This window comes from Lissotriton vulgaris, chromosome 8 (genome assembly GCF_964263255.1).
Source record: "Lissotriton vulgaris chromosome 8, aLisVul1.2, whole genome shotgun sequence".
In the NCBI taxonomy this organism is placed as follows: domain Eukaryota; kingdom Metazoa; phylum Chordata; class Amphibia; order Caudata; family Salamandridae; genus Lissotriton; species Lissotriton vulgaris.
The window spans coordinates 1,291,602,347-1,291,623,985 of record NC_141696.1 but is presented as its reverse complement, the minus strand read 5'-3'; the positions used below and the strand labels follow the sequence as shown (position 1 = coordinate 1,291,623,985).

At 47.5% G+C, this 21,639-nt stretch overlaps 1 protein-coding gene across 1 annotated transcript in view; it reads left to right on the top strand.

The window, feature by feature from the left end:
• Positions 1 to 446: 446 nt before the first annotated feature.
• Positions 447 to 21,639, top strand: part of RNF17 (ring finger protein 17) — a 2,333,865-nt gene continuing 2,312,672 nt past the window's right edge. The window contains exon 1 of the mRNA XM_086933472.1: positions 447 to 517. Within this exon, the coding sequence (XP_086789598.1) occupies positions 475 to 517 (43 nt within the window). The 5' untranslated portion in view covers positions 447 to 474. The remainder of the gene's footprint in view (positions 518 to 21,639) is intronic.

The following is a 21,639-nucleotide window of genomic DNA, read 5'->3' as shown; positions in this document are numbered from 1 at the left end:
TAGATTACATGTTTTAAGTCACGTTTACTTACATGGACAGCGTCTATTGGAAAGGATTCCTAGCTGTTTCAGAGGCTATTCCCATATCACCCCAGGAAGAATTCTGGATTAGCATTATTGATCGCTACTCCGTGAGAATTTTGCATACACCAAAAAAGAGTTTGGGATAATTTTTGAATTTCTCGAGCAATTTAAAATTCCTTCATAAGTAAACGACTAATTTACGGGTACCAGTAGGCACGGTTTCACTTTGACAGGTCTTTTTTTGGATAACGAAACCATTCAACAGCAGCGACAAGGTTACCGAACGCTTCTCATGACAATAAATCCAGAAAGATACCCTTTCCGCTCAGTCACGTGTTACACTCAAGCCGGCGGCGTTACGTACCCCCGAGGTTTTAAAAGCCAGCAGTGGGCGCACGCACGTGCCGTACGGCGCGTGTGGTATTTAGTAGAAGCAGAAGGGTGTAGAAAATGGCGGAGAGCCGACACCTTTGCTACGGCTGCAAGCAGTCAGGTAAGCGAATACGTCTAAGTAGTCGTATGGTTTGTGCACAAAAGAGTTAGGAAAAAAAAGTGTGATAGATTTTATAGCGGGGATCCCGCCACCACTCCTCAGCGCCTGAACAGGAGAGACGCTCTAACTGTTTAAAAACTTAATGCAATATTTGAGCTTTGAGTGGTTCTTTGTTGCGTCGCTAGCTGCGTTCCATCTCTAAATACCTGAGCTCATAAGGTATGCTGACTGCTACATTTGCTTTAGAAAGGCCTCGATTTTAGCTCAGTTAAGTTGCTGTAAGGTACTTTCCACGAAGCATACATTGTTTTAAAACCCTCGCTCATTAACTTGATAAAGGACGTGGCCTTTTAAGTGCGAATTTTTGAAGGAGCCTTGAAATGAAACTTATTTTAAGACATGGTGTCTGCTGTGGTGCGGTTTATTAGCTTAATCAGGTAGGTGCGCATTTGGACTCTTTCGGTTCAGTAAGCACATTGTCACCAGAAGACCTGGCTCAGAACACCTCAAGACCTGGCTTTGTGAGCAATAGCAGCACCCCCCACCCCCCCTTCAGCACCTTGAGACCCTCACGGGCGAGTAGCGCGCTCTATAAATGTCTGATTGATTGATTGATTGAGAAGTCGCATACAGATGTAAAATGGTAACGAGTACTAATGCTGAAAATCAAAGTTCCAGAGTATAGATAAATTTAAATCATTACGATTTAAGTATGGTGGGATATAGTTTTTAATGCACACTGTAACATTTGTCAATTAAAAATGCGATTTAAGGTTACAAAAAAGGGTTGTTGAATAAATACCTACAAACATTTAGTGGTGGGTGGATACATGCTCTGAATCACATAGGCCAGCAAGTCAGAGGCTCATCTACCTCCCTGTGGAATATTTTGTGACAATAATGGTGCAGTGGTGTTAGTTTGACTCTCTCTCTGGCATTCGCCCTGCCCAAAACTTGCTCATTCATCCTTTATATCTACCCCCTCTCTATACTGCCTCTCTCCTTGTGCCCCCCCCCCCTGCTTGTGCTACTCGATCTCCCCGTTAACCATGGACCTCTACAGCCATCTTGGGTTATTCTACGTACTTATAAATGGCAATCTTGGGTTATTCTACGTACTTATAAATGGCAATCATGTTGATGTAATGTGAGGTTCGTCTTGGAATTGTACAATGTTACTTTGGGTACACCATGCCAAGATGGACATCGTGTTACGTCTAGACTCAGTGTGCCAGCCATTTTTGAGGTATCCCCCCAAAAAATCCAGATTGGGCTATTACCTGCTCAAATAAGCAACATTTTTTAGATCAAACGTTCGAGACATCTTGTATATACTTTAGTATATACTTCTCTTGGACTTGAAACCATTTCCACTGCTTTTCATGTGCTTGTTTCAGAGGCCTTTAAAAATCATTGCTGGCTAGTGGTCAATCCTTCCTCTTTGTCCCTCGTTTTCTATGGTTTTTTACTCCCACAGAGCAGTGCCTCAGTACTTGTAACCCTTCCACTAGTCCCATTGTAGCATCTGTTAGGGACCACTTCTCCCTTTCTCTAAGAGCATTTGACCAGAGCGCAAGTGGTTTCAGTCGCTCCAGGGCCATTTCTGTAAACAGGGCTGTAAATCATGTTCCCCCCTTGTTAATTTGCTGTGCATTGAAAGGCTGAGGTCAAAGTTAAAGGCTGTTGTCCGATGGAGTCTGTTTTCACTGCTGCCCTGAACACAATTATTTATACAGAATTCCTGTTAAGCCTGCCAACCTGCAGACAAAATAGCTACCATTATGATTTGTTGTGAATAATGCCCCAATTTAAGATGGTAGTGGCATGCACAATGACCTCCAATAATGTCATGACGAAGATCTCTTATTTTTTTTGTATGCATACTTTGAATAAATCTACTTTTTAAGAAGCCTTTGCCGGACCACGAGGGGCAGTGACTTCTAATTGGTATTCTGTGAGTGCCTTGTGTAAAAATGTTGGGATTGTAAGTATTCAGTTCATCCTGAGGCTTTCCTTCCCTACCATCCTGTATTCACTTTAAAGCACATTACCGCAGCTGATTATTACGAGCCCAATCAGTGTGCTGTCTGACGGCTCATTTACAGCCTTGCCACGCCCTCTGTTTACCGTCAGGGATTCGCGGCTCCTTGATTTTCTGTTTCCACACTGTGAAGTGAGAATCGGGCTCACGGTACCATGTGCTTGCGCAAGGCCGAACTGGCTATCTGGTACAGTGATATGCCACATTTCTTGCAATAATGGATGCCAGGAATAAATCCTGTTTTGGCGTTGTGTGTAATGAAAACTCCTCAATTTTTTCACATATGTGCCAAATACTTGTTAGGGTCTGCTTGTGGAGTTTCCTTTATACTGCAGGCACTATATAGTGGACCAAATTCAACCTGCGAATTGTGCACCAATTTATCGCTTACTCTGTACGACTGTGGATTTGTCATTACCAGAAATACATGAACTGAAGGTGGGTGCAAGTACATGCTAGGCCAGGGCGGCTCTTAATAGGAAAGTATCCCTTCCCTCCCACCATGATCAGCTTATCCGGTCAGCCTCTAATGATCGCACTCACACAGCTGACATTAACCGACTATTCCCCTAGGGTGCCTCCTGCGTTTAACTCTTTTTAGGTCTCGCCTACGCAGCGCGCATGCGCTGTTTTGGAAAAGACCTTTAGCAATCATCACAGCATCTAATGGCAACACGTGCATGTTTGGCGATTCCCTTGCTGGAGCGAGCTTTCAAACCATGTGTTAATTACAAACATATGGTTTCTGCTCTCTCCCGCAAGGGAAACCGGCTCAGGCCCCCCTCCTCTTGCCCCCCGCTGCCTCCTTGCAGTGCGAGGTACGCATGCTTGTTTACTATCCAACCACAGGATGGAGGCCAATTTCCTTGCTTCCACCAGCGCCAATGGCCACTGGTCTGATTGTGGGCCGCTGAAGTCTCTGGATCCTTTGCTTCATGAGGCTAAAAACACACACCGGGGCGAGACGTAGTTCACCACCTGCAGCTACCAGCTTTAAGTGCATGGCAGAGGGTAATCCAGACTGTGGATGGCATCAGCAGATTTCAGACATGAGGACCCGGGTATTACCGGGGGGGAAGAGGCAGACGCCCCCCTCCCCCTTTCTTTCATCACAACACAAGGCGATTCCAAAACCATTTCCTGCTCCTCCTTCGTCGCAGGGGTGCCCAAATCCCCGAGCGGGGCACGCAACCGTTCAAGAGAGGCTACATTCCGCCCCCCTCCCCCTTTCTTTCATCACAACACAAGGCGATTCCAAAACCATTTCCTGCTCCTCCTTCGTCGCAGGGGTGCCCAAATCCCCGAGCGGGGCACGCAACCGTTCAAGAGAGGCTACATTCCGTCCAAGGCCAAGGAAAAGCTGTGAGAGGTGTGAATCGGGCGGGGGGCAGCATCCTTTATGCCACTGACCTTGGCATGGCAGTGCTAAAACCGACATCAATTTAGCACAGAGAGGGAACTGTTGGTTACCTCAACATAAACGAGGAAAACGAGAATGGAGAAAGAAGACTGCAAAGCTAAACAGCTATTTTGGATCTGTTACTGATTGGAAGTAATCAAGCATGAAGGCGCCTTCTTTAATTGTTAATGAGGGCCCCCTGTCGCGTGTGACCTCTTAAGCCAAAAATGCATCGCATTGTGTGACTTGTAGTTTAGTTCATCCAGATAATATGCGCTTTCAAGTCAGGCAAGCAGCCGGTCAGTTGCTGGCTAAAGGTTTCACTGGGGCAACGTGACTCGCTGGCAGTTGTTTGGTTACCACCGATTTCAAAAATCGTGTACACTTGGAAACGGCATAGATTTAAACATTGTATAAAAAGAACATAATGTCATTTGGAGTGTGTCAAGGTGCTAGAGTATGATTACAAACCCTATATTTGAAAAGGCTTTTTTATTGGAATCTAAGAATGTGGCGCTATGCCCCCCAAGAATGTATTGTTAACAGCACTGCCGTCAACCGTGGAATGGTGTTTAAGGCAACCGACAAATTGTTTTGTCACAACGTCTGGGAATGTGAGGGCTGCAGAAGAAACTGGCTGTGGTGTCACGGTTCAGTACACTCATACATTTTCTACTTTTGAACTCTGGTATAGCACGGATGTAACACTAGAGAGTAAGGAAGCTATTTCCAGAGAACATTTGTCTGTTGGCTGGAGCACCACACACACAAACGACCTCTTTACACAGAGCAGGAGGGTGGATAGGGTGTGGGTGAGGCTGGGATCCTTAAATTGGGGGTGGGGGGTGGAGAGTGTAATATGTAGTTGGAATCGCACCACATTGCATACTAGACAGAATCTTGTAGCATTTTGCACTTAGTAATAATTTGGGGGTATTGGGAAATACGGCGAGTTGACCAGACTGACCCAGTTTTTGTCAAGTGCAGGAGTCTGAATTAGAACAATTGTATTTGTGTTGCAGCTTTGGCATTTTTGAGAATAACTTAAACAGTACCCATAATAGCATAGACAAGCTTACGCTCCCCTACGATAAGGGAGGTTTTGATGTCCCTGATTTTGAGGCATATTATCAGTGCCCGCAGGCACACTTCGCCTACCACTGGATGGCCCCTACGCCTTTCATGCCACATATTGCGGTGGAGGACTGGATAGTGCACCCTCTCCCGCTCAATGGGCTGCTACACTGCCCTGAATCGTCTATACTCACGCCACATACTTCGGTCTCATGCACATTGGACGCATGGCGCCGTATAGCCAAGAGCTTGTCATGTCCCCTACCCTACTCGCCTAGATTGCCGCTCACCTATCATCCTAATCTCACTCTATTGTGGGAACAAGGATTCCCGCAATTTTTGTGCAAGGATCCATATCACCTGCTGGGGCGACCTGTTTTCTAACAGTCATTTTAAATCGGCAGAACTTTTTTTTGCGACGCATAGCCACACCCCTCTTGAGCTTTTTTACTATATACGCTTGCGAGCGGGGATGAGAGACATCCTGCCCGACTTTCCCGACGAACCTGAGGTTCTACCTCCGCTTCATTTCCTGTTGTGCTCACAAGACGGGCCCATCTGGTCTTAAGCCTTTACCGCCAGGTCAGGGGCGCAGCCCTGACGCCAGACTAGTGCTCGGGCGCGCTGGACTACTGAATTAGCCACTGACCTCACCGACGAGCAATGGCACTATTGCTGTGCGCTCACCTCCCGCATCTCTGCTAGTAGCAGATTGAAAATCATACATTATAAATTCCTACAGCGGGTGTATTATACACCAGCGAGGAAATGCAGATTCGGCCTGGCAGATGATGATCGTTGCGAGCGCTGCCGCGCCGAACACACAGACTTTCTACATTTGGCATGGGGGTGCCTCCGGGTGGCGTGCTACTGGCAACAGGTCACGGGTGCCCTCGCGGAGATGACAGGGGAGGCGGTGCCCATGGATCCATTGGTAACACTTCTCGGGTATACCTTGCAGATCCCTAGATCTTGCCGGAAATTTGTTGATATCGCACTGCTTTTGGCCAAAAGGCATGTGGCATGCCGCTGGGGCAGAGGCAGGGCGCCCAAATTCAAGGACTGGCTGGCGGACCTGACCTACTGTCAAGATCAACGTACTACATTCGCTGAGTTACTGCCCATCTCTAGTCGGCCCAGCGACATCTGGGATCCACTGGTGAGCTATCTGCTCGCACGCTTCGATGACGCAGAACCACCAGAAGACCACCCTGTTACAGTTTAAAGTTCAGGCTTGACCTTTGGACCCGACCACTGATCCCACTCATGCGCGCGCATACCCTTTTGGAAGGTCCTCGCCGGGACCTTTCATCCTCTGGCCATGGCGATTAGACTTACACTCTCGGGCCCATGCGTTCCCCAGCGTCGTAGACCTCCCTCCTTCTGTTTGCCTCCTTCTGTTTGCCTATCACTCCCCTCGGTCACTCAGGGACTCCTTACGCCACATCCGACACATACTGGCACTCTCTCTATTGCTCAACACTCCGTGACACCACACGCATCGTTATCTATGGTGTTGATAGTTAGTTGGTGAACTTGATGTGATGCGGCTATTACGCCATGCCTGTCTTTGCCTGCCTGGGTTGCCACACCGGCACATTACCTATTCTCTTTCCGAGCGGATGTGAACTGCCTCTTAGTTTCTGTACTGTTGGGGGTTTCTGTTAACTGTTACGAATATGAACAAAACATTTCAAAAACACTGTTCTGCTGCTGTCTATCCTTCATTGCCCCACAACACCGGCTGTGTTAACATCCTCACTCACAGATGTGCTGCGCCGCCGGGCCTCAGGGATGCCGGCCACAAGGCTGTGTAATGGTTACCTTATTATGCTGCCGGCCTCCGGGTTGTTGGCGCAAAAAGCTGTGTATTATGATTCTACTTGCACAATAAAGCAGTTTTGAACTCCATAAAAAAAAATAATAGCATAGACCATGTATAGCCACATCATATTGTGTATTGTCCCAATCCCTTGTACCGTATTGTAGACTCATCTAGCACGTGTTGATGTATCTGCAGTAGTGTTCCTCGTATCCGGTTCAATGGCGCTTATATGCAGGAGATGGCCCCACGGGCTCACTACACGCAGAGGAGCTCTTCTCTGCAGATTTCAAGCAGAAAGCCACGAAAGGTTGGGGTAGGTTTATTGCAGCAGTTTGTCCTGACACACTAGCTGCTCTTCGCTTCCTCCAGGAAGGATGCAAATGCATCCTACATTAGATCTCTCCACCGTGACCTACTTGGAAAAATAAATACAGATACGTCATCACTGCGGAAGGAATCCTCAGCGAGCCACAACTGTCATGTATTCCCTGTTAAATCATGCATGTGAAAACAAAGCAGCCGTCCTTGCTATTCATAGTCTGAACTACAGGAGGCCTATAAACTCCAGGCACCGCTGGGAAACGTTTGCTGCACGATTAGCCACACAATCCTGACAGCAGACAAAAAGCTACATCCAACACTTCCAGCGAACCGCCTTTTATTGAGGATTACTCGGGACACCATTTTGCAAAAACGACTCGCTGTGCACCTGACAAGTAATGCAATGAGCACATTTGGCTGCAATACCTAGAGTGGTGCATTTACTGACAAACACATCTTATTGCTATTCCGCTCGCCTCCAACAAATAGTTAAACTGCTTAAGGAAAACCGATCTAAACTGGTTTTATTGAATACGGTGCCATGAAATGCCAATCTACATTGCCACTTACCCACTTCCTGGTCTGCCTTTACTAAGTCACCTCGACTGCCACTACATGATCTGTCTATCCCTTATATGAACATTACCACCATCTCAAAACCCCACAGACCATTGCACGCTTTACTTTTAAGCTCATCAGTAGTACTGTCAATACCTTTACATTGCAAGCTCCCCTAATCCGTACTCTTGGCTTAACCCAGTATTATCAATATAATCACTGATAATGCATTGATTAGGGAGGTGAATGTACATGCCAATGTAATGGAAACATGGTGGCCATACTATAAATAATCATAGTTCAGGCACCTATTTCAGGTCAGCCAATATCGCTAACCAAGACTGAGAAAATGAATGAAGCCAAGGCATTTAACTTGGCTGTTCAAATAAGTGTCTGGCAGAATGAATCCTGTATTACCATAAACCGACTCTCCGCCTGCCATTTTACATTACAGGGTATCAATGGGTACAGAGCCCTTTGTGAATGTTTCTTATCAGGGGAAACATAGGATACTTTGTGGGTTTGCTTTTGGTAGTCATGGAATAAGACCAAAGTAAATACACAATCCTGAAACAGTTTAAGAGCCTCCAAATATACCAATGCAGATCCTGTGTATTGATTATTTAACACTACAATCTAATTTGAAAAGTACAAAAGTATCAGTATGAAATGTTAACTGATGCTTACATCTAAAGTGGTAATTCAATACAATATACAAAGCTTAGAAACAAATGCTTTCAATATCACGCATCCCTCCATATCCAATACAACCGTATGTCAACATTACTGGCACGGCTAAAATGCAGAACATAGTCGAAGGCAATGGCAATAAGGACTGAGGCAATAGTCCTTGCGCCATCAGGAGATTCTCATTGATAGTCTGCATCTTGGCCAACTAGAAACAGAAGTAGAATTTGAATGTCCCACCAGTTTAAATGACTTGTCCCCAGTGCAAGGGGTAACTGACAGCTGCCAAGTAGGCAACTGACTTCTCGTAAGTAAAAGGGGGGTTGATACAACCTCAATATTGAAGAAAGTATGGCGGCTCTAGATACTTCTACGCTCAGCACGTAACAACGGTTATCCATTCCCGAACAACATTTTTGGAGGAAGTCAGTGAAATACTGCTCTTCTATTCCACTCTTCACCTTGGACAAAACACAAGAAACGGACACTAATCAAATCAAACCCATTTATAGAGCGCGCTACTCACCCGCTAGGGTCTCAAGGCGCTGCTACTCACGCGCCAGGGTCTCAAGGCGCTGGGAGGAGGAGGGGGTGCTGCTACTGCTCGAAGAGCCAGGTCTTGAGTTGCTTCCTGAAGGAGAGATGGTCCTGGGTCAGCCGTAGGTAGGTGGGTGGGGAGGGAGTTCCATGTCTTTGCCGCCTGGTAGGAGAAAGATCTTCCGGTGGTGGTTCTGCGAATCCGTGGGACGGTGGCGAGGCTGGCGGATCGGAGCTGGCGGGTGGGTGTGTAGAATGTGAGGCGGTTGTTGAGGTATTTGGGGCCCATGTCGTAGAGAGCCTTGTGTGCGTGGGTGGAGAGCCTTGTGTGCGTGGGTGAGGAGCCTTGTGTGCGTGGGTGAGGAGCCTTGTGTGCGTGGGTGAGGAGCCTGGTGTGCGTGGGTGAGGAACCTGAACGTGATCCTCTTGCTGACGGGGAGCCAGTGCAGCTCTCTCAGATGGGCAGAGATGTGGCTGTGACGGGGGATGTCCAGGATGAGTTGTGCAGAAGCGTTCTGTATGCGCTGGAGTCTTTTCTGTAGTTTGGCTGTGGTTCCAGCGTAGAGGGCGTTCCTGTAGTCCAGTCGGCTGGTGACGAGGGTCTGGGTGACTGTCTTTCTGGTTTCGGTGAGGATCCACTGTAAGATCTTTCGGAGAAAGCGCTGGGTTTTGAAACAAGATGACGAGACGGCGTTGACTTGTTTGGCCATCGTGAGGGAGGGGTCCAGGATGAAGCCCAGGTTGCGTGCGTGGTCCGTGGGCGGTGCCCAGTGCGGGGGGCCACCAGGAGTCGTTCCAGGCGGAGGGGGATGGTCCGAGGATGAGGACCTCCGTCTTGTCTGAGTTCAGTTTCAGACGGCTGAGCTTCATCCATTCTGCAACGTCTTTCATTCCTTCCTGGAGGCTGGCTCTGGCGGGGTCGTTGGTGAGGGAGAGGATCAGCTGGGTGTCGTCAGCGTAGGAGATGTTAAGGTTGTGTTGGCGTGTGATGGCTGCGAGGGGGCTCATGCAGATGTTGAAGAAGGTGGGGCTGAGCGAGGAGCCTTGAGGAACGCCGCAGATGATCTTGGTGGCCGCTGAGTGGAATGGGGGAGGCGGACTGGGTTCTGTCGGAGAGGAAGGAGGTGATCCATTCCAGAGCTTTCCCTTGGATCCCGGCGTGGTGGAGGCGGGTTGTTAGGTTGCTGTGGCAGACTGTGTCGAATGCGGCAGATAGGTCGAGGAGGATGAGGGCAGCAGTTTCCCCGTTGTCGAGCAGGGTCCTGATGTCGTCGGTAGCCGCGATGAGGGCGGTCTTGGTGCTGTGGTTTGATCGGAAACCGGACTGCGATGGGTCGAGGGAGCCGTTTGTCTCGAGGAAGGCGGATAGCTTTTTGTTGACAGTCTTCTCGATGACTTTGGCAGGAAAAGGGAGGAGCGAGATGGGCGGAAGTTCTTGAGGTCCGTGGGGTCCGCTGTGGGTTTCTTCAGCAGGGTGCTGAGCTCCGCATGTTTCCAGCTTTCCGGGAAGGTGGCAGATGCAAAGGAGTTGTTAATGATGTTCCGGAGTTGGGTGCGATGATGGAGTTAACTTTGTTAAAGATATGGTGTGGACAGGGGTCGGCTGGGGAGCCGGAGTGGATGGTGTTCATCATGCGGGTGGTGTCTTCAGTGCTGACGGAGGTCCACATGCAGAGGGTAGTGGTGGTTGGGTGCGTGGTCTGGGCGCCAAAGCTGTTGTGTATGTCGGCGATCTTGTGGTGGAAGAACGAGGCGAGTGAGTCGGAGAGGTCTTGCGAGGGCGTGATGTCGTTGTTGCTGGGGTTGGAGAGCTCTTTAACGATGCTGAAGAGTTCCTTGCGGTTGTGGGTGTTGTCGTTCTCTGAATGCTGTCCTTTTTGGTGGTGTGGTGGTGTTTGCGGATGGCGTTCTTGAGGGCTGTCATGTTTTCTGTTGACTAGTCTTGGCGCCAGTCTATCTCGAGGGTACGGCAGGATTTCTTGGAGTTTTTGAGGTCGTTGGTGAACCACGAGGCTTTCTTGCTGCCGGCTCTGCTGGGATGGTTCTTCAGCGGTGCAAGGGCATTGGCGCAGTTAGTGAGCCACTGTGTGAGGTTGCGGGCTGCTTCGTTGGAGTCCGTAGTGTTTGGTGGGAGGGTTCTGGCTCAGGGAGGTGGTGAGCTGGTCGGCGGTGATCTTGCTCCAGCATCTTCGGGGAACCTGTTGCGGGTGGTGGTGGGTCGTGGTGCTCCTGAAGTTGAAGTGGATGCAGCTGTGATCTGTCCAGTGGAGTCGCTGAAGGAGATGTGGTTGCAGGAGGAGAAGACTGGGTCAAGCGTGTGGCCGGCGTAGTGGGTGGGGGTGTTCACCTGTTCCTTCAGTCAGAGGTTGGCGAGGTTGTCCTGCAGGGTGGTGGTGTTGCTGTTGTTGTTGTTTTCAAGGTGGAAGTTGAGGTCCCCTAGGAGGATGTAGTCTGAGGAGGTGAGGGCGTGCGGGCTGATTAAGTCTGCTAAGGCTTCACTGAATTGTGTGCGTGGTCCCTGGGGTCTGTAGATGAGTGCCTCTGAGGGTGGTCTTGGGGTCGGTGTGTATCTGGAAGTGAAGGTGATCGGCGGTGGTGAAGGTGTCGTCGGAGTTGGCCGTGATGCGGATGGTGTTTCTGTGGACGATGGCGATGGCTCCTCCGGTTTGGTTGACGCAGACCCTCCGGATGATCTTGTAGCCATCCGGGATAGCTATGGCGATATCGGGGGCTGAGGAGGCATTCATCCAGGTTTCTGTGAGGAAGGCGACGTCCGGCGCTGTTGTCGAGGAGGTTCCAGAGTTCGAAGGCGTGCCTGTGGACGGAGCGGATGTTGAGCAGGATGCACTGGCCTGGCGGGTGCGGTGCAGGTCCGGAGGCAGGTGAATTTGCAGGCTTGGCAGATGAAGGGTCCGTGGGTGGTTTTGGGGTGGCTCGGTGGCAGGCGGGGTTCTGGCCGGTGATGAGTGCGTGGAGGGGGGCGTTGTTGTAATTCAGTCGGGTGGGCTGGCATCTTCGAGGGACAGTGGTCCTGACACATGGCGCGGACAGGCTTGCCTTAGGCGCGCTAGCGGCGCGGCCTCCATATGAGGGGGAGAGGGAGGGAGGAAGGAGCAGCTAGGAGGCGGGAGCGGGGCGGTCTATGGGAAGTGAGGGGGCGGGGATGCGGGGGACGCGAGCGGCGGGAAGAGGTGACACAGAAGGCGAGAGGGGGTGGGGGGGGAGAGACGGGCACAGCGGCACAATCAACAGTAAATAACAAGGGGCACAAAAAGAAAATAAGGGGGAAGGCAAAATAACAGTCAAAAACAGGGAGTAGCAAGAAGAGGAGCGATAGACCAGTCTGCAGGCAGCAGACAACACGAGAGGCAGCAGCAGTTCACAGGCGGTCTGCACGGTGGCAGAGGGAACGACCTGCCTGGTCACAGGGTCAAGGGACACTTCACTCTTGCGCCTGCAGTAAAGAATGGACTTAGCCTTTAATGCACGGGGAGATACAAGTCTGAAAGGAGAAAAGCAGCTGATGGCGCTTACAAAAATCCAACTAGAAAAACTTGGCTAAGGAAATGGTTATCCTAATCCAAATGTCTAGTATCCTTGTGCAAGCTGCAGCATCCTGTTCTTCTAAGATTAACTGTTCTTGGAGGCAGAGGTTTCAGTATTTTAGAAGAATTGCCTTTCGTAGTGTACAGTTGTCTTTAAAAATAAGCATTTTCCCTAAAAATACGATAACCGCTGTCAATACTTCTCAAACAGTAAAAGCACTGTTGAAGTGCTTGTAATTAGTGGCACATCTAGGATAAAAATTAATCTTCTCAATGTAGTGCAATTTACAAAGCTACAAAAAATAAAACTACCTCCCCACAAATATAACTCCACAGATCTTAGTTTGTTGAAGGCTACACAAATGTAAGTGCACATAGAACAAAATGTAGTTGTGAGAAGTTGGCCTGATATATGATGCTCACTAGTTCTAGTGATCACCTTGTATCAGTCCAAACGACCCTTATGGTGATTGGTTGTAAGTCAACCGTATAGACCATCTATCCTAATGGTAGCATGGACAAAGCAGTCTTAGGATAAACTCTTTTGGCATGTGAAGCCTGCTGTTTAACCACATATAACCCCTTGAATACCAAATGAAAGAACACCACACAGGTTGTTATGAAAATAAACAAGATATTTATTACTAACAAAACCTCTGAACTCTTTGAGAAGACTCTTAATAAAAATACGTTAAGTTGCACAAATTACAATGGTGCCCTAGGGGCACGACAAACCATATACTAGGTAAATGGTATAAGGAAATCGATAGAAGGAATGGAGCTGTCCAGAGGCTATAGGATTGCTGGGACTATACTACCTTAACCTTAGGTAAGGGGCAGGAGGCCCACGTGACTCATGTGCAGAGTGTGAACTTGCACGCGAGATGCGTAACAAAGTCAATGGACACTACAAATTACGAAAAGGTAAGTAAAAGACAGTTCCGACTGGTTAGGACTAAAACGACAGGATACCTCGACACTAGGAGAGTCAATCTACCCTTGAGCACCAAAATGCTCTCGTTACCTCACCCACGGGCTGCAGGTGCATAGGTGTGAAAGTATGTCTGGTTTCCGCGTTGAAGTCAATGGAGCATTGAAGAAAAGATGCTGCGGGCGACCAGGAGGAAGATGTCCGGAGCGATCCAAGGGTGGATCGAGGAAGATGAAGACCTGAAAACAGAGGGGACAATGTTCAGTCACTAGCCAGTGACCGGAGTGGAACCAGGAAGGAACCAGATGCTGTTGTCGCGATCAGGTGAAGAGTGGACACTTGACTTTGCAGCCACGTGGACCAGGAGGTGTCTTCCACGACCAGGATGGAGGCACGAGCTGTCCCACGCAGGCTCTCGCTGTCGGCGGTGTCTGTTCCGGATTCGGCGTCAACAGGCCTTGGCAAAGGCAACCCACGCTGTGAGTGGAAAAGGTGTCTGGTGCGGACCAGGAGGGTCCGGGGTGCTTCTCCTTTGTAGGGAAGCAGGGGCCAGTCTGGAGCAACCAGACCAGCGGTGTAGATGTCGTGGATCGTCGTCTAGGAGGCCACTAGCAAGCCGGCAAGTGACCAGACAACGCGTCGAGCAGCAATCAAGCAAAAGGGCCCCACGCAGATCTCGTGGATGCTGGAGGGCTGATCTTCTGTGCAGGAGCTGCTCGAGGCTGGGGCTTCTCAATCCCCAAAGCACTTTCTTGAGGATGCCTCTGAAGTCGTGCTGGAAGCGAAGTGCAGTTTCTCCAAGATGGCCGGTCCCACGTGTCTCGTCGCACCCACGGATCTCAGCTGTGCTGCAGATGTAGGTAGAGGTCGGAGAGGTCTGGAAGTCCGGATCTCGTCGGGCTCTGAAGTCTGGTTCCGGCAGGAAGGACGACAAAGTGAACCGCTGGGACGCTTGATGCTGCCTGCTTGTGCAGGGTGGTCACAAGGGAGATTTCTTCAGTCTTCTGTGGAGCAGAACGTCGAAGTCCAGAGTTTCTTCTTGTAGAGTTTCAAATCAGGATTAATCTAATTTGGAATGGGACCAGCTCCTACCTTTATTCTCCTAAAGGGGCTGTACTGTGTCTAGGTCCCTCCTATGGGTGGGACCAGGAAGGGGGGTTGTTACACCCCCTATCCTTTGTCCGGTTTCGCACCAGAGCTGGGGCTGGAGTGCCCCAGCAACTGGTTTGTACCGGGGTATGCACAGGGACACCTTGTGTGCCCCAGGCATGTCTCATTCCTTTCAGCCTGTCCTACCTAATACACAAAATCCTGTCTGGGGTGGTGCTAGCACCTCCCAAGGCAGGAAACCCTTTGTCCAGGCCTCCGTCGCTGGAAGGACTCCCAGCAGAAGGAGGTCAGACTTGTGTCTGTGTGGCAGCATCCATTTTGTGATGCTGAGGCTCGAGTTAACTTTAACCGGGGTTCACAGTTACATACATGTCGTGTCCCTCTAAAAGGGTGGAATGCTACCCCCGTCGCCAGAACTGGCAAGGGAGTAGTAGTCCAATTCGTATGACACCTTACTTGACATGTTTTGATAATGCTATGCCAAAGTTAGCAATAACCTCAAGGATTATAATTCACTTAAGAGTATATGGTATAGCGTTATCATGAAAACAGCTAAAGGACTTGGTTCCGAAAGCTCATGCTAGAGCACCATCTCACATAATTCCAAGCAGTCTGCCTCCAGGATTGTTAAGGCCTGCCATAGGAGTGACTTATAGGAGTATATGCGTCCATTTTAGGGTTAGATATAGGTATACTATATCTAAAGCAAAGGGTGATTACACCACCTTGCCCCAGCTGTGTTACCAGCCAGTTGTGTCTGTTTAGATGGCCAGCCAGGGGTGGCACAATACATGCTGCCGCCCCAGGTAGGCCTTGGGTGCACTTATGCCCTGGGTACCTATGGTACACTGTACAAGAACTTACAAGAGTGACCCAATACCAATTAGATATGTATCTAAGGTACATGGAGTTCATTTTAACAGAGAGAGCAGGAAGCCTGGGGTCCTGAATAGCAGGATCCCGGGCCAACTATGTCGAAAACCAGCAAAACACTAGGCAAAAAGTTGGGGGCAACCATAGTCCGATATCCACCTTCCTACAGTACTTTTCTGAATTTCCACACTTCTCCCCTGTATGAGAGCAATAGTTATTGATCTGATGAATCCAAGGAACAAGACTGGTTGGCTACTAAATGGTAAGCGGGCAGAACTACAACAGTAAGTATTTTGGAATGCAACAGTTTAATGGTTATAGATAGCCTCCATTGATTGATATGGAATTCTGTCTGGCCATGTACATATGCTTTAACACCTTGAGTGCTTGAGAGTTTTTCCTCCTGTGCTGCATTCCCAGATTTTCCATTGTTCATGACGAGCTCAGCTCGCCATGAGCAGCGAAGGGGTTAAGAGACCATTTGGCATGGAAGAATTGAAACTCAATTGGAGTGGATCTATATCTGCGATTGATATTATTCTCAAGTCTGGAGAAAATTAAACATCTTGCTGTGACAAGAAGATTTACACCAAAAAAAAAAAAAAAAAAGGTTCGTACACGAGAGACGACCGCCGGGAACCTACAGAGGAGGGATTGCCTGCAGCGGCACACCACCGCAGAGGTCACGTACCCGTTTCCTCATCTGGGCACTTCAATAGAATCCCCTCCCGGCTCCCCGCCTTACACCATAGCGAGACCCAGCGCTATATTTTCGAAGCAACATTACCAGTGGGATACGAATACCAATCAGATGAGAGATTTTACCATATACTCCTATTGATCACTTTCTCAACAGTATCGAATTTACCATAATCATACTGAATACCCAGTGCCAGAAACTGAGCCTTTAAAGACCCAGACTTACTCCAACCACATATTGGATTTGGAGTGGAAGCCCTGAAGAGTCGTGTTGACTCAACCGTACACGACGAAACACGTGTCGGCGATTGATATTATTCTCAAGTCTGGAGAAAATTAAACATCTTGCTGTGACAAGAAGATTTACACCAAAGAACCTGCTTCTGCGCATCTTTTTGACTTTTGGTCATTGTACCTTGTTTTGATAACACACATGTAGTTGCGAGAGCCTATTTCTGTTAAATTGCCTTGTCTCTTGACTTGTTTGGACGGTTAAGGGTGTTTTGCCGTCTGCTCTTCACGCACTACACAACGACACTCATGTTCCTTACACACTGTGTAACGTTTTAACCTAGGCAGCGCGCCCCCTGAGTCCTAATTTTCTAAAAACCCCTTTGCACAGTATTCCTATATCTGCAGGTCTGGTCGTGTGAGGTGGCATCCACGTCACCTCCGGGTTTATGACTACTTTTAACAAGCATTGGCATAGCCAATAGGTCTGTCTTTTGGGACCTTATACGTATTTAGTTATGCAGCACATGGCTAAACACTTATAAGGTGCAAAAGGCGAGACCTATTGGCTATGCCAATGCTTGTTTTGGTTCATAGAGGAGCAAAACAGGAAGGGAGTTTCACAGACTTCTTAAGAACATGAAAGAAAACGTTACCGATTAACTTCAGACAGCACATCTGCTCTTGAAAGTAAGAACGGTCAGTGCTCTGTGTCAAATATAAGTGTTCGGGACAAACGTTTTTTTCAAGGAGTCAATCGCCTGGGCTGCCTATTACCAAGGGTACGCAGGCTTGATTCTATCTCCCGCCCCTTTCTACTAACACCTTAGACTTTTTGTCTCTTTCTCTTACCCTTCCCAGTTCTTCCTCATCTCTCCTTTCTCCCTTTGCTACAGTTTCCTTGTATTTCCTAGTCTTCTTTCTACCTTTTTTGCGTATCTCATGATCTGGGTCTGCTCTAAATCCCAGGCCGAATAGGAGTTCCGGTGCCCACCACCTGCAACTCAAATTCAGTACTAAGAGCAGGAGCTGATTGTGTAAAAGGTGGACATGTTTCTGCACTTTCAATAATATATATATATATATATATATATATATATATATATATATATATATATATATATATATATATATATATATATATATATTTTTAAAATATATTTAAAGATGCTTAAACTTGTTCAGTGGGCTGGACTGAGTTGCCTTGTCTGTCAAGTGGCTTAATCTCGCGTGGCACATTCAACTTCATGATTTTTTTTTTTCATTTTTTTTTTTTGAACAGTGGTTCTTAACCATCTAATTTAAGACCCCACGCTCAATCTTTATTGGAATTCTAGACACTCCCACTGGGTCATTAATGGAAGCAGAGGACTCCAGCCTAAGCATTTTCAATGATTTGAATGACCTAACAATAAACAAACCATACAGAAACAGCATTCATCAAATAAATACACAAATGATGGCATACTTTAATTCAAATACTAATATAAAATATGAAGATTTTAATAGGAAGGTTCGCATGTTTATAAATTCAACCGAGGCCACTCATACACCACCACCATACGATATGTTTGATGCACTTGCACTGCTCCCACAAAATAATCTGAGGGCACAAACTTTATAGCCTCCAATTTCAAATTCCTTCTCGTTTACAGAATTAAAAAAAAAATGTTATTGTAAAATTAGCTTTTTTAATTATATACACTTTATTAATTTGTTTATATCCATTAAGTCTTCGAAGGCTTCGTGGATCTCCAGGGGTCTTCCGACCATAAGTTAAGAACCATTGATTTAGAGCTGACATACTTATGGTGACCTCCTTTTTCTTCAGCCAGTTTGGACTTTTTAACCTGAACTACAAGGCACATTTTTGAGTTTAGTCCCTCCCTTTTTTTAATATTCTAAGCAGGCGCTCAAAAACCAAGCTTTCAAAGTTCTGCAAGCCAGAAAGCCAGTGCTGGCTAAAAGTATGAAGGTATGCCACGTGACAGTGGGGTTATTTCACAGTTAAGCATTAATAAGTGCTTTCTCGATGCATGTGATAAAACCCTGCAATGGTCAAATGCACAGGGATGATGTAACGGTTTTATTGTCAGTTGATAATTTATGCAGAATTGTGTACTTTGCCAGTAGCAAATTTCTGGTTAGCAGTGTGAGCTAGGTGGGCATGGATGAAATGTGCATGAAGTGTGCCTTTGGCACACCAGAACAATAGGAGGCAAGTTGAAATGACATGAAGGAATAACGCATCTCCAGTTTTTATTCTCATACATTATCAGCATTAAACATGCATAATAAATCCTCACAGGAAAGTAGTTTTTTTTACCCCGTGCTTCAGTGAGATAACAAAAACATGACCCCTTCCTCATGACATTTCATAACTTGACTTTATGGTTTTTGCGCCCTAAATGCCATTTACTTAATTGCCTAAAAATTATTCAAACCTATTCTGACGGATTTCCAATTTCTGTGACCGCCAATTTTGGCATGTAGTTGGTAATTTTACCCTGTTTTATTTATTTCTGCACATTGGCAACAATATGCACCCACACACGTGTGTGTGAAAGCAGAAAAATGTCTCCGATTAAGACACTTTTTCGATACAGTACAAAAAAATGGAAGTGGGCGTTTTCACCCATTATCTATGTATACTTTTTTTGTTTGACCTGTTATGGCGCTTCAGCTGCAGGAAACGAATACAGAGGGAGTTGCACTCAGAGGAAAGAATTACATATTTATTTTAAAGAAACAACTATTTTGAATTTGATGTGTGGAAAACGCCAACATTTAACTACTCCAATTTGGTTAAGTACAATGTATTAATGTCCTAGACTGGACCAGAGGAACGTTTTATGCTGTTTCTTTGATAAGTTTCATTGTTGCATTCAGGTAGTCCTCTGCTCCCTCTCTCCAATTCCTCTCCACGTTTCTCTTCCTCCTTTTTTTTTTTCTCTTCCCTCTTTCTGTCTTCCTATCAAACTCTCTCCTTCCTTCTCTCTCATTTTCCTCAATCCAACTCTCCTTGTTTTCTTTCTCTCCTTCTTGTTTTCTTTCTCTCCATCTTATCTCTCACACACACTCCTTTTTAGGTACAAGCTCTAAGGATACAACCTCTTGTAGCTGAACTCCACTTTTCACAAGCTCTCGTTCATGTGTGGATTTTTCAGCAATATTTTAATTGGCGTTTGTATGCGTCTTTAAAAAAAGACAGCACGCAATTGGGCAAATGCGGGCGTATGTCCCATTTTTCCCAGCCAATGTAACCGGCTACGGCCTAAGGCTTGCAGTTACGCTCACGGGCACCCTCTGTTTCAAATTGTCATGCCCAGACGCGGGTGTGATAATTGAAGACAGATTTCCTGGTGCTCGCTCTCGTGCGCACCACTCGTTAATCCCCGCAATGGAAACGCACCAGGCTCCATTTTTATGGTTCAGGAGGCAGTTGAGCGGTTTTAGAGAATACACCTGGGATTTCTCTTTGCTCATACTGCTCAGTAGCTAGGATACATTCATGATTTCACAACATACCATTTAGAGGTGGAGAAACGCTGTAAATAACCACCAAGGCCGTTGCTTTGAGCATCCCTGTAGTAATGTTGTAATTCCAGTGCACAAGATGAGCGCAGCGCATGCAGCCTTTCACGAGGTTCTTGCGTGCATATGGTCTGGGACTACCGACCACCCCCTCGTCATGCAAACCACCACATCAACCCCAAAAGTAACTTAGCCATGCGAGGAGTTTCTTTGGAAGGCGGGGGAGGGGGGGTCTCATGACCCCCCGGCTGTATTTATTAAAATATGAAAACAAATTGGGAGGGAAGGGTAGAAGGGGTGTGGAACCTGCCAGTAATGGCATAGCTCCAATTGGCCCCAGCCAGGCAGGCACACAGAGATTAATCCCGGTGGTCACAAATATAGAAAGGGCGTTACCAGTCCAAACTGGCACGACAGATACTCACCCAAGTTCTCACTCAACCACTCAGTCAGTGTTAGTCGTACCTAGTGACCCGGCTAATACAAGGAATGGGGGGGTTAGGGGGGATATGGGGGCTAGCAGCTCTGGTCAAGACCCAACTCGGGTAACAAAGAACAAAGGATGAGACAGTTGGTCTCTAGCAGGCCTCTGTTGCCTCGCCTAGCTCTGCCCCCGGATTCAGTACCCTTTGTGGTGGTTCTTGCGGGGGTGCCCTCCCTGACCCCGAGCAAGGTCGAGGATTACAGAGACCTTAAAAATAAATGTATTCACTGGTTGAATCATAACAGACCCCTCCCAATTGGGGGAACCAGTGAAATCTTATTTGCTAGACGAGTAGATTGGGTGGGGCCCAGAGGGAAAAATATAGAAGGGGACTGCATTGTGATTAATTATAGGAACAGGTGGACAGTTAAGTACATTTGCAATTTGCAGTCAGGTAGCCCAGATACACTAATAAAATCCCTGCCACTAACTTATTTTTATCCAAGTACACACAGTAATGCCCACTTAGCACAAAAGTGGGAGGGGACAAATTGGGCGGGCGAGGAAACCCAGGGAGGGAATGGGCCTTTAAATAGCCCCATGTCGTTTGACATGTTCCATCACCACAACAGGTATGGCAACCTGGAATCTGTAGATTGACTGTTAGAAATCAGGAATCACCCTTCTTCTATAGTAGAAAGTAAGAACTTGCTGGAAGTAAAAGCTAACTTCAGTGAGATGAAACGCCACATTACTTTGGTAGGATACATGGGAGATGTAGGTATATACAGGGATAAAATAAGCCAAAAGAGGAGGGAACTAAGTACTGGGACAGGAGGTAGCGTGGACAATGGATGTGCCAGGGTAGGAAAGCCGGGGGGGGGGGGCAGCTGTGTTAGTGAGAAGAAGGGAACTACTCAGGTGGCCGACTGTGCGTTTAGACTATTAAACTGTGGCCAAAGCACAAGCCCAACACACAGTGAGGAAAACTGGAGTATTAACATACTCTCCTGGAATGTGGCGGGTCTGAAAAACAAACTAACATCTGACGACTGCGGCTTGTTCATCGATAAACACGACATCTGCCTTTTGCAGGAGACGTGGGCCCTGGACAACCTCAAGCGAAGCGGCATTGCTACATTCAATATCCCTGCTACAAAAGGTGGCAGAGGAAGACAGTCAGGAGGGCTAAGTACCTGGATAGCCACTCACCTGAGTGCAACAGCTAAGCAGGTGACAGTTGATTCCCCGGATATCCTATGTGTGCTGTTAACCCTTCTGGGGAACAAGTATCTAGCTTTAATTAACATCTATTCTAGACCGACCAAGAGCG